The sequence below is a fragment of the Chrysochloris asiatica genome, unplaced genomic scaffold, assembly GCF_000296735.1.
Source record: "Chrysochloris asiatica unplaced genomic scaffold, ChrAsi1.0 scaffold00004, whole genome shotgun sequence".
Classification (NCBI taxonomy): Eukaryota; Metazoa; Chordata; class Mammalia; order Afrosoricida; family Chrysochloridae; genus Chrysochloris; species Chrysochloris asiatica.
Window position 1 is genome coordinate 33,268,273 of NW_006408522.1, and position 27,704 is coordinate 33,295,976.

The window sequence follows — 27,704 nt, forward strand, 5'->3', positions numbered from 1 at the left end:
GTGAACCTCAATTCCCTTATTTGTAAGATGGATAAGATAATTACTTCATGATATAGGGAGAATGAAATAGGGTAATGTATATGTAGGACTTTATGCAGTGACAATTAGAATAAAGGTGACTTCTGAGGTAGATTTTGACCTTTCAAGGTAGATTGCCAGCTCTTCTTCCAAGGAACCTCTGGGTGTATTCACACCACTAATCTTTCATTTAGCTGTCAAGTGCTAAATTATTTGAGCCACCAAGGGATTCCTCCATTCTGATCAGATAGTCAGTAATTTTCTAGCTTTTTATAGCTAGAATCTCACCTTTACAAATGTCATTATGACGCAAGGTTCTATGACAAATACCATGTTTATAATTTGATGAATGGGCCCTGTTTATACCGATAATCTTATTACAATAAAGTAAACAAAAACCTTTAAAAGGCTTCTCTAGACCCAATGATATGTACAAGCATAGATAATAAAGATAGTGCTTTACTATTTGCTATATAGTATAATTACTGCATTTCTCAAGCTGGGGGAACTGAAGAAAAAATTCAAGCCTTGACAACCCTTTCAAGAGGTAGCATATGATCCAGAGCCAATGATACTGAAGGAGGAAGTCCAAGGTGCTTTGAAGGAATTGGCAAAGAACAAGGCACCAGGAATTGATGGAATAAAAATGGAAATCTTTCAAGAAAGTGAGGCGACACCGGAGGCACTCACTCGTCTGTGCCAAGAAATTTAGAAGACAGCTATCTGGCTGACTGATTGGAAGCAATCCATATTTGTGCCCATTCCAAAGGGAAGTGACCCAACAAAATGCGGAAATCATTGGACAATCTCTTTGATATCCCATGTGAGTAAAGTTTTACTAAAGGTAATACAGAAACAACTGCAAGCATACATTGACAGAGGACTTCCAGAGGTTCAAGCCGGATTCAGAAGAGGCCGTTTTTAAACCTTTTTAAAGTGTTGAAGAGCAAAGAAGTCACCTTGAGGACTAAGGTGTGCCTGACCCAAGCTATGGTATTTTCAGTAACCTCATATGCATGCAAAAGCTGGACAGTGAATATGGAAGACCGTAGAAAAATTGATGCATTTGAGTTGTGGTGTTGGAGGAGAATATTGAAAGCGCTATGGGTTTCCAAAAGAACTAATAGATCCGTTTTAGAGGAAGTGCAGCCAGAGTGCTCTTTGGAGGCCAAGATGGCCAAACTTCGTCTCTTATATTTTGGACATATTGTCAGGAGGAACCATTCGCTGGAGAAGGATATCATGTTTGGTAAGGTTAAGGGTGAGAGAAAAAGAGTAAGACCCCCAGCGAGATGGATTGACCAAGTGGCAGCATCAGTGGGCTCAAGTGTGGCAACAGTAGTGAGATTGGCCCAGGATCAGGCAGTGTTTCCTTCTGCTGTGCATAAGGTTGCTATGAGTCGGTACTGACTCAATGGCACCTAACAACAACAACAACAATACTTAGAGTCCTGGTATGGCACTGTAAGATAAGCACTGGACTGCTAACCACAGAAAACTTGAAAGACCTAGAAAAACAAGGCAGTCCTGTCAAGTTCCTGCTCTCACAGGTTTCAGTGTATAAGACCTGTGAGGGTAGATTTAACCAAAGTGAGGTTCATGGTTCTTTTCAGAGAAGGAAGACAACAGAAAATCAGATAATACATAAGTAACTTGTTGCTAGCCCATGATGTGACTATGGCTTTTACACTCTTGTGCCCTGCAGGTGCAAATTTGTTGTTATTGTTAAAGTGCCATCAAGTCTGTTCCAACTCACAGCAAGCCTGTATAGGATTTCTCAGGAGCTGTTGGTGAATTTATGTACTGTACAGAAGTCATTTGAACTGCAAGGTTGGTGGTTCAAGCTCACCAGCTGCTTCTTGGAAACCCTATACAGGGTCGCTATGGGTCAGAATAGACTTGACGGCACTTAAAGTACATTATTGGACATTTAGGTTATTTCCAGACTTTTGTTTTTATAAACAGTGCTGCAGTGAATAACTTGTACATAGATTTTAAGCACATTTTTAGAAGACAGATGCCTAAAAATAGAATGGTTTTAATTAAGTTTTTACAAATATGTGCACAGTGTTCTGTCAAAAAGGTCATCCTAATGATTTATTTTCATATCAACTGTATATGAGGTAACTTCTCCACACTCTTGATAATATCAATTTAAACATTTTGGGAGGTAATCTGGCAATTTATCCCATTGTTTTAATTTGTATTGGATTACTCACAAAACAGAGCTTTTCGTATATATTTTTTCACTTGAACTGATTTTGTTAGTTGCTGGCCTTCATGTGAAACTTTCTATTGGGTTGATTTTCTTATGACTAGTCCCTCTGGTAGCATAGTGGTTATGAATCGGGCTGCGAACCTTAAGGTCAGTGGTTCGAAACTACCAGCCACTCTGCGGGAGAAAGATGAGGCTTTCTACTCCCGTAAGGATTTACACCCTCGGAAACCCTGTACAGGGTCGCTATGGGTCGGCTCCGACTCGAAGGCACTTAACAACAACAACAGTCCCTTTGTTTAAGTATATTGATGATGTTTTATCCTAGTCTGTTTCTTGTCTTTTAACTTGATTTATGGCACCATGGATTTATGAGTTCCAACTTTCATAGGTTCTCTGCATTTGGTGTTAAGTTAGTGATATACCAATACTCATTTCCCATTGAAACAAGAGTGCCTTTTTGGAATCATTGCTTTGCTCTTCTGGTTTATTTATCTGTTCCTTTGCTGATATACTTAATTACCATCGTGTTAATACTGGAAAGACCCTAAATCCCTTATAACCTTGTTATTTAGTACTACCACTAATATATTTTTGTAGAGTGTGCTGTAGTTTACAAAATACTGTTATATACACCATTTTCTTTGATCCTTAGACCAGACCAGAAGGAGATTTAGGGCAAAGAAGACATTACTATTCTTATGAAGATTCTCTAGATTTAGAATTCTGTGGCCCAAATTCAAGTATGCCAAGTTATTGTCAGGACAGGGAGACACCAGTAACCACTCTTGTCTTTTGGAAATTATGAAATATAGGTAAAATATACTTTTATCTATAGTTCCTGTTGGAGACTCATATTTGTAGAGTTTGATATTTGCATATTTATATGCAGAATTCTTGTCCTAGCAGCTGTGAACAAAATGGTTTACTCTCTCATGTGCGAACATATGCTAGACATAGTCATTAAGTAAATCTTAAAATTAGAAAAGCAAACCTGCCGTAAGAGGGAGAGAACTCACATCATGTCAGTGGTTCCTCACAGCAGGCATCCACCCAAGTACTTTACATGGGCTGCTGCACTTGATCTGCTCAGAGACCCTGTGTGAGACATAGTACAGATGTAACAGCCAGTAGCTGTGAAATCATTTTTCCAGGGTCATAGAACTAGCATGTAATCCTGCAGTTACATTCAAGAAGTTTGTGGGAAATGGAATTAAAAGATAATGGAATTTTTCCATGAACTTTTTGAAGCCACGTTGTATCTTCTCTCTCTCTCTTTTTTTTTTTTAAATGGTATTTTTGGTGAAAGTTTACATAACAAATTAGGTTCTCATTTAAAATTTTGTATACATACTGTTAAAGAGTGCTGGTGGTATGAAGTGTGGGGCTGCTAATTGCATGGTCAACAGTTCAAACCTACCGGCTGCTCTGTGTGAGAAAGATGAGGCTGTCTGCTCCTATAAAGATTTACAGCCTCAAAAACCCTATGGAGCAGTTCTGCTCTGTCCTTTAGGAATCATCTGGATGGCATTGAATTTGGTGAATTGTACATATTGTTCAGGGTTTCCCATGAGCAGCTGGTAGGTTTGAACTGTCAACCTTGTCCAGGGCTGATCCTACAGCGCCACAGGACTCCATACAGATGGTTTGGCCTCACATAGATCAAAGGATCACAGCATTTACAAGTGATAATTCTTTATTTTATGATCTATTTTCTGATTTTATACAAATCAGAGACATTGTGGCTTTTTTAGGTACACTTGAAATGAATTAAAATGAAAATAATTATTTCTGTTCTTTTAAGGCTACGCAGATATAAAGTCCTAGGGAGTAGCAATTCCGACTCAGACCTTTTCTCCCGCCTGGCCCAAATTCTTCAAAATGGATCTCAGAAACCCCGGAGCGCTACTCAGTGCAAGAGCCCAGGATCCCCTCACAATCCCAAAACACCACCCAAGAGTCCAGTTATCCCTCGTCGAAGTCCCAGTGCCTCTCCTCGCAGCTCTTCCTTGCCTCGCACGTCTAGTTCCTCTCCATCTAGGGCTGGGCGGCCCCACCATGACCAGAGGAGTTCATCCCCACATCTGGGGAGAAGCAAGTCACCTCCAAGCCACTCAGGCTCTTCCTCCTCCAGGAGGTCCTGCCAACAGGAGCATGGCAAACCCAGCAAGAATGGCCTGAAAGGATCTGGCAGCCTCCACCACCACTCGGCCAGCACTAAAACCCCGCCAGGGAAGAGTAAGTCAGCCAGTAAACTCAGCAGATAGGAGCCGGGCTGCATCCCTAGGAAAGGTGTGAGATCTTCCTCCTAAACCTGATGCATGTTGTATCCCTGTACTGTCTATTTAAAAAAAATCAGTGTTGATCTTCATTTGCAAAAAAAAAATAATAATAATAATATGATAATTTATAAGAAGACATAAATATGTGATAAGGAATTACCTATGACAGGCAGCAAGCAGATCAGGAATTAGGCCTTTATGTAGGAAAGGGTAACCCAGCAAATCCAAGGGGTAGAAACTCAGTAAATGAGCTCTCATTTTTTTTCTGCTTTTGAAGCAAAAGATTTGAGGGTAGGAGGTAAAATGAAATCCTAAGGAATTTGTCCCAGTGTTTTAAGACTCAAAGATTGTGTATCAAAAGTGAAACTTTTTTTTAATATTTTCATTCAAAACTTCCCAACTGTGGAGTGTCAGAATGCTTGGCTATTAGAGCAGATCTAAGACGGCTGGTGTGGGTTGCCACGGCTCATGTCTTTTTGACCGTGTGTTTGTCTAGAGCATGTTGAAAAGTCACTTTTACTTTGCTTCCTTCATAGTATCTTCTCTGGAGTTCACATTAGAAATTTACTGTTCTTCACCTGATCCAGTCTCTTTTCTTTAATTTTAACAATACTTTCTAATATACTTTTAGCAGTACATGCTAGAAATTTCAACTCTATCTACCTTTTTTAGTCCCCATATATTTTTCTTGGAGCAACATTTCTTAACCCAGTACATTTTTACTGCAAATAAGTAACTGAGAAACACACCTTAAAAAAAGAAAGTGTAAATAGAGGTGCTTTATTTATATAGCATTAATGCTTTAAGGAGAGAGCGACAGAGTGTGGAGTAATAGCCTTCAAGATAGAAGAAGCCGGTTCTTCCCTTTTAAGTTTCCTCTTGTGGAAGAGAAACTGACCAGAATAGACCTTGCTTGTTTAGGTCTTCTAGGTATAAACTCTTTCTAATATCAACCTCTAAGATGGCACTAGGGAAGCACAAAATTCAGAATGTGGCTTTATGATCTTAGAAATCTAGAAAGAAAGAAATTAGGTATATTGAGGCTTATAATCCTCAAAATGTGCATTTTATATGTTTAACCACTAAGGAATAAATATCTTCGGAAATAAATTTAGGCTAAGTAATTTATCTTTTGATATTTTATTACCCGCTTTTCCTCTGCTTTCGTTTGATTTTCATGTAATCTCTGTGAGGCTGTAAGGGGGATTTTATTTGTTGTAATTTCACTCTTCTGGTAACAGGAATCAGGCAAAATTAAACTTTTCAATGTCCTCTTCTATATTCTCTGTATTTTGTGTTATAAAACTCTTATTAAGGTCAGATAAATTGGTCTGCTTGCGGTTGAAATTTGCCTTCTAGCAAACATCTGTGCTTTCTCTTTGACCTTGTGTTTGCTGTCAATCCTAATACAGTTCAACTGACAAAAAAGAAATGTTCTCACCAACTGAACATATCCTAATGCTGCATCAAAGCTGCCCTGAAGCTGCACTGAACTTAACTTTGTTCTCTTTATCTGTATTGAACTTTTTAAAAAAACAAACAGACTCAAAACACTATCAAGGCATATACATTCTCCCATAAGAAATGTAGCATAGTGTGGAATCTTAATTTCTGGTTTCAAGCACTGCAGAGGAATGTAATAGATAAGACATATTTGCTATGTAACTTAAGTAACTATATTATTGGAAAGCCAACCCCTCTGTATTATATTGTATAATAGTTACTGTAACACTACTTGCATGTCTTCGTGGTAAATTATATAAATATTTATAAATATATAGAGAGAGACAATATGCTTATATAAACTCATTCTTTCTCATTCTCCATTTGTAATTTTAAGATCACAGATGGTGAAGTTCCTGTTCTATTGTGTGCCTCGTGTACACTTGGTCCTTGCCTACTCTTATTTTCTGAAAATATGTTCTTGGCATGTGATGCTTCAGATGGTTCTTGTCTTCCCTGTGAATAATGCAAGGGTGGGCAGTCATTACCAAGCCAAGATATGTTATTAAATTTTCACTTAAGACTTTCATAGGGGAAAAATTACTAGGACATGCTTATAATACTGGCTCAAAGATAGGTCATGTTAATCACATGGTTTTTTTCTTTATGGCTAGAGTAGATAAGCTGGGATGAAAATTATGGCTCTGATATAATGAATTTTTTTTTTAGTCTGTTATAAATTGCCATTCTATATCTTCTCACCATATTTTTTTTCTTGGTGGTAGTGAGGGAGAATAACCTACAATTAAGGAATTATCTTTTTCTCCCTATTAGCTAAAAGTAGCCAGCTATAAATCCTGTTCTCTGTACTCAGAACTGTGCTGATGAGGCTACAATTGGGGTCTAGATGTGTCATTTTATTTCTAATTGGCATTTCTTTGCTGGCAATTAGAACTGACAGCGATGATAATTTGGCAACTGAATGTTTTCTTTCTTTCTTCGTTTTTTTCTACCAGTCTTTCCACTGTATTGCCACCTATTTCTAGCATCGGCAAACTCATCGTTAAAATCCAGAGATAGTCTCAGAATGGTGTTTTATTTTGCATATAGAGGAAAGAGTTAACCAAAGATGTTTCTGCTCTGTTAACTTTTAAAGAAAACATACTATTTATATCTTATGTATTAGTAGGTCTACTCAAAAGTACTGTCCTATATAGAGATTTACTTTATGGTTTTTAAAAGCTTAGTATGCGCTTGACATTGTTGCTCAGGCTAAATATAGAAGTGGCAGCCCTGAACAAAGAAAGCATTTTTGACACAAGGATTTTGGTTTTTGTTTCATTTTTAAAGTATGATGTAGAGAAATGATTATTATTGTTATTTATTTATTTTTGGTGTTTCTAGTTTTTTGTTTTTAGTAGTAGTCATATTTCAGATTTAAGTGACAAACATAGATAGTTCTAAATAATTTTAAACCAGTTTGGTTATTTTCCTTAATAAGAGGGGCTGGCCAAATCAAAATCAAACCAACCTACACTAAAAGTCATGAGGGCCAGAAGGTAAATTTGTGTTTTGAACATCAGTTGCTTCCTGGTTCCTCCTGTCAAAACAGAGTGGCTGATTACCTAGTCACATCTGCCCTTCCTCACCCTTTTCTAGTCCCTTTGTTAACTTTCTTGAGTTTTATTCTATAGACAGTTTAGTAGCAGGATAGCCACTTATCTCAGTTTTACCACACAAGGTATTATAAGATTAAGAAGTTCGGTGGAACAGAAATTCAAATTAGCAATAGGCCCAATCAGTTTTTTAGGGAACATTCTTCCTGATTTATGTTATCAGGTCTCCAGGGGCTATGAATCTGTTAAAATATTAAACTTCCACGTACTAATTTTTTGCACAACTTAAAGGTATTTAACTTTTAATATATAGTGAACAGAGGAGAACAATTGGGCCAAATCAAATTTAACCTTAAAGCACAAATTCTAAACATCTTGGAATGTTAAGATTTAGGCAGGCACCCTTGTTCTCAACTCCGGTGTGTAAGCTGGCCTTGCCAACAGTAGCATAGCGCTACACTTAGTTTTTTAAGTTGCATGTTTATGAATGTTTTTGAAAAGTTGCCAAGTTAATCAAGCCCTAAAGAAATAGCAAAATGATCATTCATACCCCCTGTAGTCACTTTCCATTTTATATTCTTTGCTTTAAAATACTAAACAAATTCTGGCTGCTAACTAGTATTTACTAGACTAGGTGCGGACATCATCTATCTGTTTAGCTCCTGACCACCATAGAGACTTGAAATTCTTCAGTAATCATCAGAGGTTCTTTTGAAGCCACAGATTTTTATTTGTACTTTTTTTGTGTTTTGTTTTATGGTTACAGTCAGTCTACAAGGAAAAAGTGTACTTGGTACATGTTTTGTAAACCCAGACACAGTTCGTTTAAACCCTAGCTAGTTCTCTCACAAATAGCTTTGAATTACAAACAGATGCTTTTCCCCCAAGAGCAGAGGATTCTTAGTTCTAGGAACTACATTCCTTTTCTGACATTAGAAATTGGTAATAGAAACAGAATCCAGAATTCATAATTTAATGGTTTAGAAAAAAAAATGCTTCTTACTCTGGCTATTTAAAAATCTATTTGTATGTAGATATGGTACCTCTAGAGTTAGTGCTGGAGAAACAAGTTTTTCACATTAAAAATTTTTTTTATTCTTTTCTGTCTTTGAAAGCATGGCATATGTTAGAGAACTTTTTCTTGGTTATATTCATGTATTTTGAAATTAAGTTACGTACATTCATTCTTTTAAAGCTGCTGGCTTCTATTTTGTACATTGTCATATGTTTGTGTTGGCACTGTGCCTAAGGAGAAAAAAAGGTGGTTAGTACCTGAATCACTAGGAGATACACTGGTTGAAGACAGCTGCATTGTTTAACTTCTTGAGTTTGGCTCTGTAGACAATATTGTAGCAGACTTACCTACTTAACTGTGTTGATACAAAAAGTATTACAGAATTAAGGCTTACAGTCCATCCAAGTTAATATATACTTAAATTGAGAACCCACAGGTGCATATTTAGACTGTAATTTAGAGAAGGAAATAAGAGACAGGTCCGGTCCTTAGACTATATCAGAGGATGTAGTACATGGAAAATCTCAGAAGGTTTTCAAGACACACCACTTCCTTGTTCTCATCGGTAGAACTCTGGTGTGTACCTTTACAATGTGGGAACCAATTAGAAACAGATATCATGGGGTATTCTCAAAACTTTGCCCCTCTGGAATTAAGAGAAATTTAAAATTTAACCCAGGAAGTCCCTGGGAGCCTGTGGAATCTATTGCCCAGTGTTTCTAGGGAGAATGTGCAGGAAGTACATGGGTAATTCCTACAGTTCTTAGGTAACTCCAGAACATGGGACAGGGATTCTGCTTCACTTAATGAGAATTTGGATTTTGCACACCGCAGCCCCTGACTGGTAATGGAATGTTGACATTAAAGTCTTGACCTATCAAGACACTTTCTGATTTAGTTGTGTTTGCCTCTCTGTAGGAATTTCTGCTCCTACTTTAAAAAAAAAAAATTTAAACCTGGTATTATTCCTCTTGGGAAAATTTGGGTCAGAAAAATAATGTGGCAAGATTAGTGGTTACATATAACCTCAAGACACTGAATAGCAAAAAGTAACATTTATTTGAACATTTTCCTTAGCTTTTGTTGGATCCTTACTAGTATTCATGTAAAAGAAATGAAGCCTTTTTCTTCATTGCCTTGTGAAATTTAACAGGTTTCTGCCTTCTCTTTAATTGGAAGTGATAGTATGGGCCTAGCATGTGTCATTGGTAATGCTGACACAGGCTTCCTAGATTCCCTAAGCCAGATGCATAGGATCACAGTGCCTGTGAAAATAGGCTCATCTGAGGCAGATTGTGATCTCTTTCGACTATAGGATTTGTGGATCACGTATTTTTACACACTAATGATGAATAGGATTTAACTATCTTTTTAGTAGATTAATCTTGTTTCATATTGTGTGTATAAGTGTTCACTCACCTAGTTTAAAGACATTGAGTAAACCAAGTTTGTATATAGACTATTCTTGCCATATGATGTTCCCCTCCCCCCAATAAGAATTTTAAATCCTTAAAACTTCACATACAGCACTTCACTATATCTGGAGTCTGTCTGGGTGCTCTTCACTTATTCATAAGAGCTTGAATGTAGTTTATTTTGGAGGGTTATCCAGGAACACAAAAGCCCTTGATACTTTTTCCATAAAGTATTTTGTTTTTAAACAGTTCACCAGATAAATAAACTAACTCAGTAAGCAAAATAAAAACCAAAGCATTCAGAAATACGAAGATAAGAAGGTAGTAGAAACTGCCTCTTAAGGGCTCTGAAAGTGGATTAAGTGGATTGACCAAAGTAAACCGATCTGATGAGTCAGGCTTGAGCCCCCTCACTTCTTTTTGATGCAAGTTCCTGGTCTGTCCTCCTTGACTCCTTTCCTAAACTACTACTAGTGCCTATTCCATTAGGCCATTTACTTCTGTAAATTCCTAGTTTTCAGGAAAAAGGGGAGGAGGGAAACATCTAATTTTGAATTAGAGAAAAATCTCCAAAGTTATGATTGGTTGGCAGCTGTCAAATCAGATTCTGCCACAACCAGAATTCCTTCTTGTTGAGCAAAACCAATGAGTTGGAATAGATGACTTTAATAATTCCACTTTTCTCTCCCTTTCTTCATCAAATCAGAGCAATGAGATACTACTCTGAAATACCTCTAAAGGTATTCGATTGTGTCCCTTTCCCCTGCTGCCCCGTTTTATGTGCTTTTGCCTAGGCAACTATGGGCATAGAGTATTGGCAGAAACATGGAGTGCTTTTGTATAGGCCATCTGTACATAAAAGTGTAATTATTTATTTAATTTTCCCATTTGTATCATATTAAAGCTTTGTACAGTGTTTTAAGTTCTGTTTTAAAATTATTTTGTATTTTATTTTTATAATCTAGTAATAAAAGATTCATTCCGCATGCAAACTCTAGTACTATTTGTGTGATTGTTTGAATTTTAAAAGTGAGAAATATTCTTTTTTATTAAAAAAAATAAGTTGAATGCACCAGAAGGTACTAGATCAACAAGGAGCATAAAATGTTACTGTGAATGCAGAAGTGACCTAGAAAACCAGCAGATAGAAACTATGTGTTCAGAGTCCCTGCAGGTGAAAACTAGGGTTTATGAAAATGAGAATATGGTCCCTTTTTATTATATAAGGTGCTAAAAGCTCCATCATCGTATCAGTGTGGGGAGGTACTTTTGCCTTCTCCACAGGAAATATCCCATGTACCCCTAGAGAGATTGCTGCATTTCCCCACCACTGGTTTCTCATTGATCAGCAACAACCAAAGAGTTGATTGTGTCCCATGTTTTTCAAAATAAGGGAGACTGAGAAATAACTTAAGCTCTCAGAAGCTAATCATGAATATACCATGAATATGAACTGGCAGTCCAACTGCAAAAGTAGTTGTATTAACTTAATGTAAACCCATTATGAGGAACCCTGGGTATATTGTGGGTTAAGTGCTGAACTGCTAACCACAGGTTGAGAGAGAGGGAGAAAGCTGAGGCTGCCTGTTCCCATTAAGATTTAAGTCTTGGAAACTCAGAGGAGCAGTTGTACTCTGTCTTACAGGGTCATTAAGTGGCAATGGACTTAAACCCATTGTTACAACATGTAAAGGAGGGATTTAATGTGCTTAGGAGCCCTAGTGTGTGCTGTGGGTTAATGCGTCAGACTGCAAAGCCCTTTGAACTGCAAGGTTTGGCAGTTCAAGCTCACCAGTCGCTCCTAGGAAACCCTATACAGGGTCATTATGGGTTGGAACCGACTCAATGGCATTTCAACAACAACAACAGGTACTTTAAAGACTCCTGGTGTGGCACTGTAGGATAAGCACTGGACTGCTAACACAAGTTTCATAATTCAAACCCACCAGCTGCTCCTAGGAAACCCTATACAGCAAGGGTTAAGTTCTATCGAGTCAGTTCATACAGCAGGAGTGGGGAAGCTTTTATCTACCAAAATTAATACCATCATTCGTGGACCAACTTACAATTAGCCTGCTATGTCTGGTGAAGCATTTAACTCACCAGTTGCTCCTTGGAAACCTTATACCCGGTCCCTATGAGTTGGAACCCATTTGACAGTACTTAGCAGCAATGTGATGGCTGGAACTGCGGTTCCCTTGGCAGGGCCAGACCAAATGATTTCCAGAGCCGTAGTCAAGACGTTTCCCACCCCTGCTATATACAGAGTCACTATCAGTTGGAACTTTCTAGATGGCACTTAACAAGGCACTTTAAGGTAGGTGGGCTAGGGATTATAAAAAGCCTCCCTGCAAAAATTCTATTTTAAATGGCCAGTTGCTAGATTGTGCAGGAAAACTTGTGGATACCAGTGAGCTGTTGAGAAAAGTGAAAATGAGAGGTTGGGATGATTTCTTGACTCTCATAGGGGTATTTGTTGTTATGTGCCGAGGAGTCGTTTCCGACCCATAGTGACCCTGTACAGGGTTTCCGAGGCTGTAAATCTTTACGGGAGCTGAAAGCCTCATCTTTCTCCGTGGAACAGCTGGTAGTTTCGAACTGCTGACCTTGCGATTCGTAGCCTGATTCGTTAACTATTATGCTACCAGAGCTCCTTCATAGGGTTATCAAGAGATAAAAATACGAAGACTATTTCAGTGTTGTTATTAAGTGCCTTGATTGTTGTTTGTTGTTATGTGCCGTGGAGTCGGTCCCGACTCATATTGACCCAATACAGGGTTTCCGAGGCTGTAAATCTTTACAGGAGCAAAACACCTCATCGTTCTCCCGCGGAACAGCTGGTAGTTTCGAACTGCTGACCCTGAGGTTCACAGCCCGATTTGCTACCAGCGCTCCTTTAAGTACCTTGGAGTCAGTTCCAACTCATAGTTGACCACATAGAGGGTTTCTGAGGAGCAGCTGGCGGATTTAAATCACCGACCTTTTGGTTACCAAGCTAATGGTTATCCTACAGCGCCACATCAGTCATACAGCGTAGTGACGCTTAAATCTAGCAAAAGGTAACTCTTCCATTTACCTCAAAATGGACCTCTCGTAGCCTAGTGGGTTACAGGATGGGCTGCTAACCGCAAGTCAGCAGTTCGATTCTACCAGCTTGCTAGATGGGAGAAAATTAAAACTTTTTGCTCCCTTAAAGGTTTGTTGTTGAGTGCCCTCGAGTCGTTTCCGACTCATAGCGACCCTGTATAGTGTTTCCGAGGAGCGACTGGTTAAAACCGTCGACCTAGCGGTCCAAACCGACCTTTCGGTCCAATGCTTATCTTACACAGCCTCGGAAACCCTATACAGGGTCGAGTCTAAACCGACTCGACAGCACGCAGCAGCAGCTTATTGTCGAAGATTTAAGCTGGTGTCTGGTTTCGGAGAAGTGCTGCCCTTGATAGTCTGCTCTCCAAGACCCTAATTTCTGCCGAAACCCCAGAACTGTATCCCCCTCCGCAACTCCTGAAATCTCGCACTCAATACCACGCCTCTCCCCGTCTGCCCAGGGCAGCTGGGCGGGGCCTCACCGAGGGCGGTGCGACCGCGATTCGCCGACCGCGCTGCCTAGTCAGAGGCCAGATGCCCGCCCCGCCCCGCCCCTCTCAGGCCGTCTGTGGCGCGCCCGCGCCTGCGCAGTCGCTCTGGAGCGCCGCGACGGTGATGGCGGCCGTTTTGGAGTCGCTGCTACGAGAGGAGGTATCGGTCGCAGGCACTGTGCGGTGGATCGCGCGCAGCACACAGAGTTCGGAGGTAACAGTGCTAACACGCTGTTAAGCCGGCCCGAATTTTCTTCCCGCGGGAAATACCACGTCCTCCAGTCCCCTTCCTTTGGGGTGCCTAGCTGCCAGCCCGGGCTGACTGCGCTCCAGTGAGGGGCCGCTGCCGGGGCGGCCCACCCTGGGCGAGTCCTGCGGCCCCGCGCCTCTCTACCCGGGGCTGGCAGCTGACCCTCTCGTCCCCTGACCTTTGCTTCTCCCTCAGCATGACCCCGGGGAGGCCGCCGCACTGAGTTCACTCCGGCCGCTGCGGAAGGAATTCGTGCCATTTCTTCTGAACTTCCTGAGGGAGCAGAGCGGCCGCGTCCTCCCGCAGGGTCCCCCAACCCCCGCCAAGGCGCCGGGCGCCTCGGCAGCCCTGCCAGGGAGACCGGGGGGCCCGCCACGGGGCAGCCGCGGGGCACGCAGCCAGCTCTTCCCTCCAATTGAGTTGCCGGCCGCCGCCGAGGCCCCCCTGGCGCGCCGCGGTGGCAGGAGGCGGGGCTCGGGCCCGGGCCCGGCCCGCGAGCGAGGAGGCCGTGGCTCCGGAGGCCCGGAGGAGATGGTCGGCGGGGAGAGCCTGGCCTGGACCGGAGGCCGAAAACCTCGGGGCTCTGGCAGTCCAGGCAGCCCCACCCTCCGACGTGCCGATCCACCAAACCTCAGCAATCTGGAGGAGTTCCCTCCTGTAGGCTCGGTTCCCTCTGGTCCTGCAAGGTGAGAATCGACCCTCGCCCAGAAGATAGATGGCCCTGAAGCTGAAAGCTGCCTTATGGGAATCTCAATCTGGGCCGGGTGCTCCACAGTAAAACATAGGCAGACTAGAAGTGTGGGGTGAGATAGCTACAGTAGTGAGGGGTATTTTGCAAGGAACCGAGCCCATATGGGAGGGGGAGATGTCTGAGCTGGAATTTGAGAGAAACCTGTGACTACTCGCAGCAGGACGAAGCCTTCACGCAGGATCAATCCAACTCCGGTGAGCGAAGAGCGGTCACTTTCCAAGCCTAAGACCTGTTTCACCTCACCACCAATCAACTGTGTCCCCAGTCCCCAGCCCTCAGCCCTGGACACTAGCCCTTGGGGCCTTGGCCTTCCCTCAGGGTGCAGAAGTCTGCAGGAGGAGCGGGAGATGCTCAGGAAGGAGCGGTATGGCCTTGCCACTCCCTGGAGGGTCAGCTTCCTCCTGTAGGGGAGCCACAACCTGCTCCCTGAGATTGATTTGCCCCCCTCCCCCGCGGACCCTGGGTCTGTTTTTTCCTAAGGGACCTGAGTGTGGCTATGGAGGGAAAGCCACTCTAAATGCTCATAACACCCTTCTGTTCCCATAGCTCTAAGCAGCTGCAGCAGTCACCTACCCCTGCCCATCCCACTCCTGAATCAGGGTCTCCCCTACCTAGTCGGACAGGAAGCCACACAGCTGAACCTGCTGACCCTGCCAAAGTTTCTTCCTGCCAGCGCCTGAAGCTGGTAGCCCTTGTCTACTCCTCGTGCATTGCTGGTGAGTGGAAGCAAAGGGACATGGAATGAGATACTCTCAGAAGTTCAGGCTGTAGGTGTAGGGAGGGGCATAGAATTGAGCCTTGACTCTGAGTGGTGCTTGATACCTTCTAGAAAACCTGGTCCCAAACCTTTTCTTGGAGCTTTTCTTCGTCCTTCAGCTCCTTACTGCCCGCAGAATGGTGGCTGCCAAGGATGATGAACTTGAACCAACCCAAGGCACACTAGGTTAGTGGGCAAGCCTCTTTTTAAGAAATGGGATCTGGAAATTGAAACCTTCTTACCTAACATTGTTACTATGTTTCTAGATTCCTTGGAAACCCCACTGTTCCAAAGTGTCCATGACTGTGTCTTTTTTGCCGTGCAAGTTTTGGAGTGTCAGTTTCAGTGAGTCTTTCTAATTGAGACATTGAAGCTTCCTCATCCCACTGTCCACTTCATTCTCTGGCCACTTAGGGGGCATGCTAGTGCTTAACAGAAGTGTAATGGCCCTCCATCTTTCTTAACCCTTAACTTAACATTTGTGTCATGTTTCTGAATTTTGCCCCTAAACAATGTTAAGCTGTCCTCTGTGGACTTTAGCAGCTGACCTTTGGCTTTATGTCTGATGTTCAGCCTTTTTCTCTTGCTCCCTACTCTGTATGGTCTCATTTCCTTCCCTTTTGCTTCTGTTATTTCTGACTCTTTCCATAATGTCTCCACCTTACCTACCTGGGCTTTGTACCTGCTCCATGCTCCAGATATGCTCAGTGTTGCACAAAGGCCACTTTTTCTTGGTAGCCTGTGTCCTATTTATATCTGCTCTGGTCCCTACAGGGTTCTTTCCTACCTGGATAAAGGGACCTTGAAGCTGTTGGCTGAGAATGAGCGGCTGCTGTGCTTCTCACCAGCTCTGCAAGGCCGCCTGCGAGCTGCCTACGAGGGCAGTGCTGCCAAGGTAGTGCCCCCAACTTAGGGAATGACTTGCCTGGATCTGACTCTTCCCCAACTGTCACAGTTCGGGCAACCTAACTCACGCCACTTAACGTATCACGTGGCTAACTCTGAGCCAGGATAGGGGGTGAAGTTTTCAGAGTCTGACCCCTGCAGGCTCTAGGCATCTTACTACCACTGCTGTCTTTTAGGTCTCTCTGGTGATGCCCTCCTCTGCTCAAGCTGTCTCCTTTCAGCCAGAAACTGACAATCGTGCCAACTTCAGCAGTGACCGAGCCTTTCATACCTTTAAAAAACAAAGGTAATTTTTTTTTAAAAGGAGTTGGCAGAACTTTTGGGGAAGGATTAAGTTGATTGCTATATGGCGCAGGCAGCTGTATAGTTCTGTGCAGTTCATAGAAACCAAGAGTTTGGCACAAACAGGTGGTAGTTTAGTACTGTCAGGCCCTTCAGGTAGCCATTTAAGTTACGCTTTACGTTCATGGCCTTGAACACCTTCCCTCACTTGCTGCACACACCATAGCCAGCCATCTCACAGATGTATGGCTTTAATCAGAGTTCATAGGTCAAAGCGCAGGTGGAGGTCATGTGTGTTAAGAATGCTGTTGGGTCAGTAGCATCCCTTCAATAACTCTGTGTAGGTTAAGTCAAAGAGGAAGTGTGCTTTCGGGCTAGGGAACGTGCTCCTGGGGATGAACATTAGGTGGCTTTACCTCAGCTGATTGGTCCTCTGTGTGTGTCTGTCAGGGATGTGTTTTATGAGGTGCTTCGAGAGTGGGAAGATCGCCATGAGGAGCCCGGCTGGGACTTTGAGAAGGGCTTGGGCAGCAGGATCAGGTGGGTGCTTGTACTGGTCACCTTGTGTGGCTAGTTTCCTACAGTGAGCTGCTTTGTGGTGCTTGGGTAGTTGAATGGAAGAAAACTTTTCTGGAAGGATCCAGTTTGAAACTGTGATCTTCTGTCTTCTTTCCTCTTTCTTGCTAATTATTTGCAAGTCTGCTTCCACTCAAAAGGGATGGATTTGTCCCTCCAGCCCTTTCCACTAAAGTGATTCTTCCTTGTTCTCTGATTGAGACTGCTCAGGAAAGTACAAGTCTCTGTATTCAGGTTGCTTGAGTTTGGGTCTAGGTCACTGGTTAGACCCTTTCCAACCTCCAATTTCTCCATCATTTAGTTTGGGCAAGTTTGATAACCTTACACAGTTACATAACTGGGATGAAGAGGAATATGGTCTTTGTTCAGGGTCCAACCTTCTACATGAATCATTGAAACTCACTGATGTTTAGAGATTTGAGGGGTATTTCCTGGTGTGGCACTGTAGGATCAGCACTGGACTTTGAACCACAAGTTTGATAGTTCAAACCCACCAGTTGCTCATTGGAAACCCTGTACAGGGTTGCTATATGAGTCGAAACTGTCTCAACTACACTTAAATCATTTCCCAGTGTGGTGCAGTGGGATAAAGCACTGGATTACAAGGTCAGTTTGAACCCCAAAGTGGCAGTTCAAACTCACCAGTGGTTCCTTGGAAACCCTATACAGGGTCGCTATGGGTCGGAACCGACTTGACAGCACTAAACAACAACAGTTTCTTACCTGGTATACCCTGAAGGATTTTGACACTGATAGATATTCCTTACCTGAGGGATTTTGAAACTGATAGATATTCCTTACCTCTCACGAGACCTCTGGTAAAGGCTGAAAAAACCAAGGACTGGCTGGCTCTTTTGGATCTTGGGTCTTTGTCCCTCTCCTCACCTTTCCTCACTTTCCTTTCCTGCCCCTTATTGTTTAGAGCCATGATGGGTCAACTCTCCGCAGCTTGCAGCCACAGCCATTTTGTTCGGCTCTTCCAAAAACAGCTGCTTCAGGTAACAGGCTCAATAGGAGATGAGTCGGCAGTGAACAGTGAGTGTTGTAGTCAATTAAGTAATGGCTGGTGTTTTAGGCTAGGGCAGATGGCTGTGCTGAAGTTTGGACAGCAGTTCTCCTCCTTGGGTGGTGGATGAAATTCAGAAGCAGAGACCTCTCACAGGCCTGGACCTCAGACTCTGTGCCCAGGAATCAGATGGGCCTAGTGTGAAATCCTGGCTCTCTCACTTTACTGTTGAGTGACCCTAGGCAAATGATTAACCTGAATTTCAGTTTTGGTTTCTTCTGTAAACTTAAAATATAGTCCTGATATTGAAAAACGTACCTAAAAAACACCTAATGCAGAATTGGTGGTGGTTATGTGCCATGGAGTCATGTCTAACTCATAGCAACACTGCATTGGGTTTCCGAGGCTATAAATCTTAACGGGAGCAGAAAGCCTCATTTTTCTCCCGAGGAACAGCTGGTAGTTTTGAGCTGCAGACTGTGATGGTAACAACCTGACTCGGAACCACTATCCTACCAGAGCTCCTTAATACAGGGTTAGCATTCCATAAGTATTTATTACTACCCCCTTATTTTGTTCAATCCAATCCCACTTAATTTTCCTTTCATTTAAAAATGTTTTGTTTTGTTTCATGTTTTCAAGTGATTTAAAATTTCTCTCTTCCTGTCCAGATGTGTCAGAGCCCTTGTGGGGCTGGGGGCTCTGTCTTGGGGGAAGCTCCCGATGTACTAAGTATGCTGGGAGCTGACAAGTTGGGGCGGTTGCGACGTCTGCAGGAACGACTTGTGGCTCCCCAGAGCAGTGGGGGACCGTGTCCACCCCCCACCTTCCCAGGCTGTCAGAGCTTCTTCAGGGATTTCATCTTAAGTGCCAGCAGGTAACAGCTTTGTCCCATAACACTGGGCAGAGGTCAGGAGAGGCAGGCAGCATTCTCTCCTCTGCCTGGGCTCTACCAGGCTGGGGCTGGGCTCCTGTCAGTACTCTCCTACGTTTCACACCTCGTGATCGCATTGCTCTTCTCTAGTCTGTTCTTCCTACATCTCTCCCAGTGCCCCTCCTCTTTTTGGCCTCCCGTTAGCTTCCAGTTTAATCAGCACCTCATGGATAGTTTGAGCTTGAAGATCCGGGAGCTCAATAGTCTCGCTCTGCCTCAGCTTGAGCCAAGTGATGAAGATGGGGAGTCGGATGTGGACTGGCAGGTGAGAGAGCAGAACAAGGGGAATGATGGGTTTCTGACCTGCCAGGCAAGGGACATTACGAAGAACTTTATAGAACAGATTTGGGGTTGTTCTGGAAGCCTTGTACTTAGGGCCTTTAATTTTCCTTGACCCCCTACAGGGTGAACGGAGGCAGTTTGCTGTGGTGCTGCTCAGCCTGAGACTTCTGGCTAAATTTTTGGGTTTTGTGGCTTTCCTGCCGTACCGAGGACCAGAACCGCCCCCAACCCGAGAACTTCAGGATTCCATCTTGGCTCTCAGGAGCCAGGTGAGTGAGGGCCTCCTGAGCAGGTGGGAGCTGGGAGGAGCAGCCAGACACTGAAGTTGACTGGCTTCCTTGGCCATTTAGGAAACCAGGCAGGTTAGAGGGCATTACCCAGCCCCCAGGGGCCCGCCCACTGACTGGGCACTGGCCCCACCAGGTTCCTCCGGTCTTGGATGTGCTGACTCTGCTGCAGGAGGGACTGGGAGCCCACCGAGCAGTGCTCACTGTGCCCTGGCTGGTGGAGTTCCTTTCTTTCGCTGACCACATTGTTCCTTTGCTGGACTATTACCGGAGCACCTTCGCTCTCCTGCTACACCTACATCGGTGAGTAGAGAAAGGCACGTAGGATACAGCTGGAGAAGGGATGTTGGGGAGAACACTACTTTGATCTGCTGCATATAAGCAGGGTTGAGCTGCCTTCTGTGTATCTGGCATCCTAGCCATCACTGCGCCTCAAAAAAAAGCTGGGATTTGGCCCACAAAGAAAGACTAGGTGATTTTTTGCACTTTTGTTGCTCTTCTCTGCTTCCATTGTGGTCTAGCTGAGGGGTAGACTCGTGTGGGATGGAAAGTGAGGAGGCCTGTTCCTCCCTGTCTGCAGCTTGCTAGGTCTTCATTTGAAAGTGACCTCGCTGATAGCTTCCTTTCACTTCATTCTTTTCCCTTCTTGGCACACATTCTGCTCATACTCTGTTTGCCTTTCAGGAGCTTGGTCTTATCAAAGGAGAATGAAGGGGAGATGTGTTTCCTGAACAAGTTGCTGCTGCTGGCTGTTCTGGGCTGGCTTTTCCAGGTTGTAAGAGTGAATTTCCACATCAAGGAGGGGCAGCTGTGGCTGGAGATGGGGAGAGGGCTAATGGTTAACTCTGATTGAGGTAGGGACCCGAAAGTGAGATTCTAAAGAGGTCTGGGAACCACAAACTTGGAACCACAAACTTGGAAGACTAGACCTCTGACCACCCAATCTCTTGCCAGATTCCCACAGTCCCTGAGGACTTGTTTTTTCTGGAAGAAGGTCAGTTGGATGCCTTTGAAGTAGACCCACTAGCCTCAGAGCATGGCTTGGTAAGTGTTGGGGTCTAGCCAGAGCCATGGGGAAATCCCGGAAGAAAGGAGGTGGGGCTATCCAGGAAGGCCCAACAGGAGACAAACCAGGGTAGAAACTGAGTCCTCGTACACTCCTCTTGCTGTCTACATTGTTCCTTTGCTGGACTACTGCCGCACCCTGGGGAGGGCACAATGCCTGCGGCTTTCCAGCTGTGGCCTATTCCCTCCCCCCCCCCCAGGACAGCATGCCTGTGGTGGACCAGCAGCTGCTCTACACCTGCTGCCCCTATATCGGTGAGTATCACGGTCTTTCCTGGGGAGTCCTTGGTCCTTATCCTGACTCTTCATGAATATCCAAGATACACTATATGGGCCTTAGCACCCTAGTGTGTGCTGTTCTCAGGTGCTCTCCGGGGGAGGTGCCTCAGCCTCTAAACTCCACAAATACTTGAAGTGGAGAGTGGAGTAAGACAGGCAGGTGGGGTTGGAATTGAGAACTTGGGCTTCCCTGATGCAGGAGAACTCCGGAAACTGCTTGCTTCGTGGGTTTCGGGCAGCAGTGGGCGGAGTGGAGGCTTTGTGAGGAAAATCACCCCTACCACTACCACCAGCTTGGGAGCCCAGGCTCCCCAGAAGATGCAGGGGCTGCAGGTAAGGGCCAGGGTGATAAGAGGAGATAGCCCAGTGGGGAAGAGAAGACTGTCTTGCACAGAAGGAAATCTTCATGCCAGTGCTCCCACCACCCTAATAGGCACAGCTGGCCCAGGCCTTTTTCCACAACCAACCACCCTCCCTGCGTAGGACTGTGGAGTTTGTGGCAGAGAGAATTGGATCCAACTGTGTTAAACATATCAAGTAAGAGTGAGGTGGGTGGGGGCGGGGAATGGAGCCCTTGAGGATCCATCTCATTCCCTGGTGCAGCCCGAGGAAGGCCAGCTGGAAGGTGGGAGGCAGGCTAAAGCAGTTCTGGTCATGTTTTTTTAAAATTTGCAGCCCCTTTCTGATTCAACCCTTCCAACTACTTCTAAAACTTGCTGTCCCTGCTGCAGGGCCACACTGGTGGCAGACCTGGTGCGCCAGGCAGAGTCACTTCTCCAAGAGCAGCTGATGACACAGGGACAGGAAGTGGGAGATCCATCCCAGCTGTTGGAGATCTTGTGTTCCCGGCTGTGCCCCCACGGGGCCCAGGCACTGGCCCAGGGTCGGGAGTAAGAAACATCCCTCATTCTGTTTGGTCCATTACAGCTTCCATTCCACTCTCCTCTTACCTTTTGTTTTTTTGCCTTGTTAACTCTCATACTCAGCTTCTGCTCCATTCCTCCTCCGTCCCTCTTTTTTCCATTTTGTTTTGCTTGGTTTTTTGGAGGTGGAGGAATCTAATGCTGTCAAATGGGTGGTGAGTTGGGCAGGGTAGCTGACAGTGCTTCCCCTCCACGAGCCAGGCCGAGTTTTATCAAGACACCCAAACTGACCTTGTTGTCTCCCTGCCTTTGTCTCCTATCAGGTTCTGCCAGAAGAAGAGTCCTGAGGCAGTGCGGGCCCTGCTTCCGGAAGAGACCCCAGCAGCTGTAAGCAGGAAGCTTCGGAGGGGTGGGTAGTTTGGGAGAAGCACAACACATGACTTTGTCTGCATGTGCCCAGGCATGACGATTTCAATCCCTCTGTCACAGGTTCTTAGTAGTGCGGAGAACATTGCTGTGGGGCTGGCAATAGAGAAAGCCTGTGCCTGGTTGTCAGCCAACATCACAGGTAAGGACTAGGCGAGGGGAGTGACTGGACTGCTCTCTAGCAAGAGGGCTGGAGAAGGTTGGAGCGCTTTTGGAGAGAATGGTACTCAGTGATTAGAAAACTGTCAAGGGTATGGTAAACCCACCCGGAAGGGGCTGCTCCAGTGAGCTCTTGTCTGTTCTCCCTCTTCCTGCAGCACTGATTAGAAGAGAGGTGAAAGCGGCAGTGAGTCGCACCCTTCGGACCCAAGGTCCTGAACCAGCTGTCCGGGGGGAGCGGAGGGGCTGCCCCCGTGCCTGTGAGCACCATGCTCCCCTCCCTTCCCACCTCATCTCCGAGATAAAAGTACACAGCTACCTACTCCCCCTGGTTTCCCTGCTCCCTCTCCCTGCCCCTTCCTGGTCTCTTTCCTTTCTCACATCCGCTCCAGTAGCCATGGATAGAACCTTCCTGTGTTGCCTAGGCAGTTTTTCACGTTCACTAAGAACATGTTATGCAGTGGTGATGGGAGAGTGGGCTAGTGAGTGGCTCTTCAGTGTAGCAGAAAGTTTCTAAGGAAATAGTCACCCCAGTATTTGGATGATTTCAGAAATGTTCTATACTGACAGTAATAATTGTCTTAATTTGATTTTAAAAATGTAAACTAGGGACCATGGGCCAAATCCAGCCCATACCTTGTTTTGTTCGCTGCAGTCTAATTGAAGCACAGCCACACACACTCATTTACATGTCTAGGGCTGCTGGTCCAATAACACCTGTGGCCCACAAAACCTGAAGTGTTTGCTATCGTCTGGGAATGAGCTTTGGAATAGGGACTCCCAAGAAATAACTACAAATGGAGAAAAAGGAAGCAAAGGCTAAGTGACCATTAGATGGTACTGGTTCTCAGTACACTCAGGTTTTCTATTGTGAAACCTCAGCTGTCTCAGATGAACAGAGAAGCATGAGAGAGTGTAGACCAAGACTGTATCTAATCAGATGAATGCTTCAGAGGCTTTCCTGAATGCTTTAAGGATTGGATGACCACTGGGAGTTGATTAGGTAGTTTGGTCCCAAGTTGAGCACCAATCTTGAGATCCCTGCCAGCTGTGTCCTGCTCTTGCAGGGTATTGTCCTACTTATTTGCTCCATCTGTTCCCTTTTGTTACCCCATGGCTGCTTCTCCCAACTGTGCTGTCCTGCCCAAGTCCCAGACCTGCGGACACCTTGGCCCAGTCACTTTGTCCCAGGGGCATATCTGTTGTTTTTTTTTCTCCCCTCTGCCTCTGTCCACTGGCTGATCCCCACCCTCAGCCCAGTTCTCTGTGGCATCCTGATCCCACCAGAGATCATACTGTGCTGCCTTCCCTGCTCTTAGGATGTGCTCTCTCTGGCTGTGGGCCCCCGAGACCCAGAGGAGGGAGTGTCCCCAGAGCATCTGGAACAACTCTTGGGTCAGTTGGGCCAAACACTGCGGTGCCGCCAGGTGAGAGACTGCTTTTCTTGTGTGTCCTTTCTTGTCTGGTGCTTAAGGATCCAGAGCCAGCTTGGCCTAGGGTTCCTGCTCTAAGGTTGGGATAATGTCCGGGTCTTCCTTTTCTCCACAGTTCCTGTGCCCACCTGCTGAGCAACATCTGGCAAAGTGCTCAGTGGAGTTAGCATCCCTCCTTGGTATGTTTACGAAATCGTTTTCTTGCTGGATGCCCCAAATTTCAGGGTTGGGTATGAGCAAGATTTGAAACAAGGAGCCCTCTGCTCCCTTTTTTTCCCAGGACCTGGCCAGGTGATGTAGCCTCCATTTGTAAAATCTGGCTGTTCTGTTTCCCTAGTTGCAGACCAAATTCCTATCCTCGGGCCCCCAGCACAGTGCAGGCTGGAGAGAGGACAGGTTCGAAGGCTTCTGCACATGCTGCTTTCCCTGTGGGAGGACGACTTCCAGATGCCAGTTCCTCTCCAGCTACTGCTGAGGCCAAGAAATGTGGGCCTTCTAGTGGACACTCGGCCAAGAGAGGTGAGCCAAAAGCTTCTTAGCAACGTGCAGCCGTGTTCGCAGAGCCACCACCCTCACCTATAGCTTGAGCTGCTTTATCTCCTATGTCTCTGGTCTCTTTTGAACCACTCTTGTCCTATGAGATCTAAATCTGTGTTAGTCAGCGTCCTGGCACATTCTCCTTCCAGCAACCCTGACATTCCCTTCACTGTGTTTGCAGTGGGACCTGTTGCTGTTCTTGCTCCAGGAGCTGATCGAGCGGGGTCTGATGGGACGGACGGAGATAGAGGCCTGCCTGGGCAGCCTCCAAGAGGCCCAGTGGCTAGGGGTAAGGAGTCCTGTCTGCTCAGATTTAGAGAATGGATGTCTCCTTTAGACCAGAAAGGGGTCAAGTCATGGGGCCTAGCATTCTTCTCAAAGCTAAGTGATCTTAAGGATCACCCTGAAACTAAGGAGTAGCTGTTACAGTTGGCTGTGAAGCTCTGTGTCACTAGAAAAAGGGAAGGCTACACGGTTGGAAAGCAGTCAAGACATTGTGAGTGCGGGTTCTTCGATCAGAATAACCTGAGACTTAGGACAAAGTAAAGTTTCTCCATAAAATGGGAATAATTTATACTTCTCAGGGTTTTGTGTCCAGGTGAATTGATTTAGAGTGGTCTGACACGAAGTACCCAGTAGATGGTGATTATTACCACAGCCAAGGGTACTCGGGTCAACATAGTATATCACACTATTTAAGTCCAGTTCAGTACAGAAGGCAGTCAGGAAGAGAGATAAACTAGAACCCAAACCCACCGTCGACACTATTGCTGAACGTCCGACTCATAGTTGCCCCATAAGACAGAGGACAACCTGCTCTATAAGGTTTCCCACAGAACAGCTGTGGGTTTGAGCTACTGATCTTTGGTGATTAACCTACCAGTGTTTAGCCTACCATGTTGTCAGAGCACCTATTCACCAGCTGCCACAGAGTCAGTTTCCACTCAGCAGCCCTGCATGGGGTCCCAGGCTGTCAATTTTTATAGGAGCGGTTGGTGGGTTTCAACTGTCAGCCTTGCAGTTAGCAGTTCAGTGCTTATCCTACAGCACCCCTAAGACTCCTTACTCACTGGTTAACAGAAAGGATGAACCTTCTAGAACTGCACATCTCTTTGCTTTTCTTATTCCAGGACTTTGCTAAAGAATTAGCAACTCTGTTCAAGCTGTTTCTAGCTGAGCCCCACGTACCAGAACCACAGCTAAGAGCTTGTGAACTGGTGCAGCCCAACCGGGGCACTGTGCTGGCCCAGAGCTAGGATGAGAGGTGGCCCTGCTGTGGGCATCTCACCAGAACTTGGGAACCTCGCCGCAGGAGCAGACCCAAGCGCCCAGTGCCACCCGAGTGCCTACTTCGGACCCTTGTTGGTGCCCTTTCCCCGAGGGCACATGAGAGAGCAGATGGGGCTGGCGGGCTCAGATTCCCTGCTCAGAGGAGAAGGAAGTATGTGGCTGTTTGGCCCCCTACCGTCAACTGCAGGCTTGCCAACCAGATTCTTAGAGAAAGGAGAGCCAAGCCTCCAGTCCTGGAACAGAAGAGTTGACGTTTATCACTTGGATACAAAACTAAGTGATGTGTATGGGCTTGTTGGCTAAGAGTTCAAGCCCCACTTGCTGCTAAACTGCATCTTAAAATGCTGTGGTTTTGGGAAATCATGACAAGCAAATAACTAACTTCCTGCTTAAGTTGTGAGGAAAGTTGAAGCATGAATTTTCATACCAGGAGCCATCTCCTTTAAAAGACACAATAAAGAAGATGGGACTCTCAGACTGACACCTGCCTTTATCCCTGGACCACCCCACTTTCAACCCCCTCTCAGGTAGGAACTCGTTAAATCTCCCACCCAACGACTAAGCACAGGACAGGTCATTTGAGCTTTTTTAAATAAACTCCTTTCTTTACCAAGAGCTTGGTATTATTGCCATTCTGTCTTTTCTCTGAAAAGACTGAATTGGGAGTTACTATTGTACAGACAGTGCTGCAATGATGAGCTCTGTGTGATTGGTAAGTTATACTGTCCCATAGCAGTGCCCATGTGCTCCACACCACGTGAGACCCTGAGACCAGTGAGCCAGTCCTATTCATTTCCAGTCGTGCCCCTTCATGCAGAGACAGTGCCTATTGAACTAGGCGTGGGGCAGCTCTTGGTACACGTGTCTTGTTGGGACTGAGGTGTTCGATTTGGCTCAGAGCGCAAGTGTTCTACTTTGTCCTATAATGAGCCACTGATTTTTGTCTAACTTCATTTCTTTAAAATGCATTATTTTTCTATCCAGGCACAGTGTACACAGATTCTGGCTCTGTGTGGGGACATGAAGGACAGTTAGTAAACCTGGTAAAATGACTTGCAAATCATGTATGTACAAATCTGCATTATTTCCTGGGGGGTGAGGTCTCACAGCTGTGGGAGGAATGGCTGACATAAGGTTAGGATTCTAGTTTGAGGGGCCCACTGGTCTGAATACTGCAGCTGGAGGCTAGTGGGGACGCTTCAGTGCAATAAATCCCATCACAGTAAAGAACAGGAGTGTTTCTCAGTCACCACCTTGTGATTGTGCAGGTTCTCCTGGGGATCCAGGGCTCCAATACCTACGCAGGCAGCCTCCTCGGCCTTGTCCAAGTTTCTGCATCTAATTTCCTAATCTTTTTCTAATGCCCTTTAAATCCAATTTACACTATAGCAAACTCAAGTCTGGGAATCGCCCCAGGATGTGGATAAGGCCCAATGGCATGCAGCAGCTGGATGGCTGCTTGAACCTGTTCCAGATGACACTGCTGAGGGGGGAGGGGAGGATGCTGCAGTTGCAGGGCTGCTCCATGGCCAAGTGAGAAACCAGAGTCTTAGGAATAGGAATGGAAACCGACTCTCTAAATCCAACTGTCTTCCTGCTGGTCGAATACAACAGTAAAATACTACCATATCGGGATTATGGGATTATGGATACAGGCAGCTAATGCCCTGATACTCCATAGAAGGGGGTTCAACTAGTGAGAAACTTCATTCTACTTTGTATTTGTGCTGTTCACGACTTGATTTTTTTAAGCCAGTGGTTTTCAGAGTGTGGGCAGCATCCCTCACCTGCAACTTGTTGGAAACAAGTCCTGCAGGTGAATTCCAGAACCACCTGTGTAAAATCTGGCATCATTGTGATCTGTTAGCATGTAGAGCTAGGTCTCAGGATCACCTTTCACACTTCCTCTCTGAATGTTCTCTACACCGGGCTCTGCTTTGGGCTCCTTTCAGTCCCCACAGAGTCCCACGTAATGATTTGCTTTTCAAGATCTTGCCTCCAGGGGGTTTGTGGTCACTATTAATATTACAGGAGCTACT

General features: G+C 45.1%; 2 protein-coding genes across 2 annotated transcripts in view; both read left to right on the forward strand.

Moving 5' to 3' along the window:
- The window catches only part of TTBK2 (tau tubulin kinase 2), a 228,435-nt gene extending 223,816 nt beyond the window's left edge, over positions 1-4,619 (forward strand). The window contains exon 16 of the mRNA XM_006831727.1: positions 4,038-4,619. Within this exon, the coding sequence (XP_006831790.1) occupies positions 4,038-4,500 (463 nt within the window). The 3' untranslated portion in view covers positions 4,501-4,619. The remainder of the gene's footprint in view (positions 1-4,037) is intronic.
- Positions 4,620-13,705: 9,086 nt separating this feature from the next.
- On the forward strand, positions 13,706-25,710 carry CDAN1 (codanin 1). Its single transcript, XM_006831728.1, has 28 exons — positions 13,706-13,796; positions 14,028-14,518; positions 14,744-14,947; positions 15,130-15,299; positions 15,413-15,526; positions 15,607-15,685; positions 16,115-16,235; positions 16,423-16,532; positions 16,979-17,068; positions 18,027-18,102; positions 18,782-18,987; positions 19,189-19,309; positions 19,449-19,595; positions 19,750-19,916; positions 20,298-20,385; positions 20,568-20,657; positions 20,879-20,933; positions 21,157-21,290; positions 21,391-21,494; positions 21,689-21,847; positions 22,144-22,207; positions 22,310-22,388; positions 22,564-22,712; positions 23,725-23,832; positions 23,954-24,017; positions 24,176-24,357; positions 24,557-24,664; positions 25,506-25,710. The coding sequence occupies exons 1-28, from the start codon at positions 13,707-13,709 to the stop codon at positions 25,629-25,631; spliced, it is 3,696 nt and encodes a 1,231-aa protein (XP_006831791.1). The 5' UTR covers position 13,706; the 3' UTR covers positions 25,632-25,710.
- Positions 25,711-27,704: the final 1,994 nt, after the last annotated feature.

Bases quoted from the DNA above. Each gene is read 5' to 3' on its own strand.
- CDAN1 (XM_006831728.1), top strand. From the start codon at position 13,707: ATGGCGGCCGTTTTGGAGTCGCTGCTACGAGAGGAGGTATCGGTCGCA. The intron at 17,069-18,026 runs GTGGGTGCTTGT...CTTATTGTTTAG, and splicing joins GGCTTGGGCAGCAGGATCAG to AGCCATGATGGGTCAACTCT. The intron at 20,934-21,156 runs GTGAGTATCACG...TCCCTGATGCAG, and splicing joins CACCTGCTGCCCCTATATCG to GAGAACTCCGGAAACTGCTT.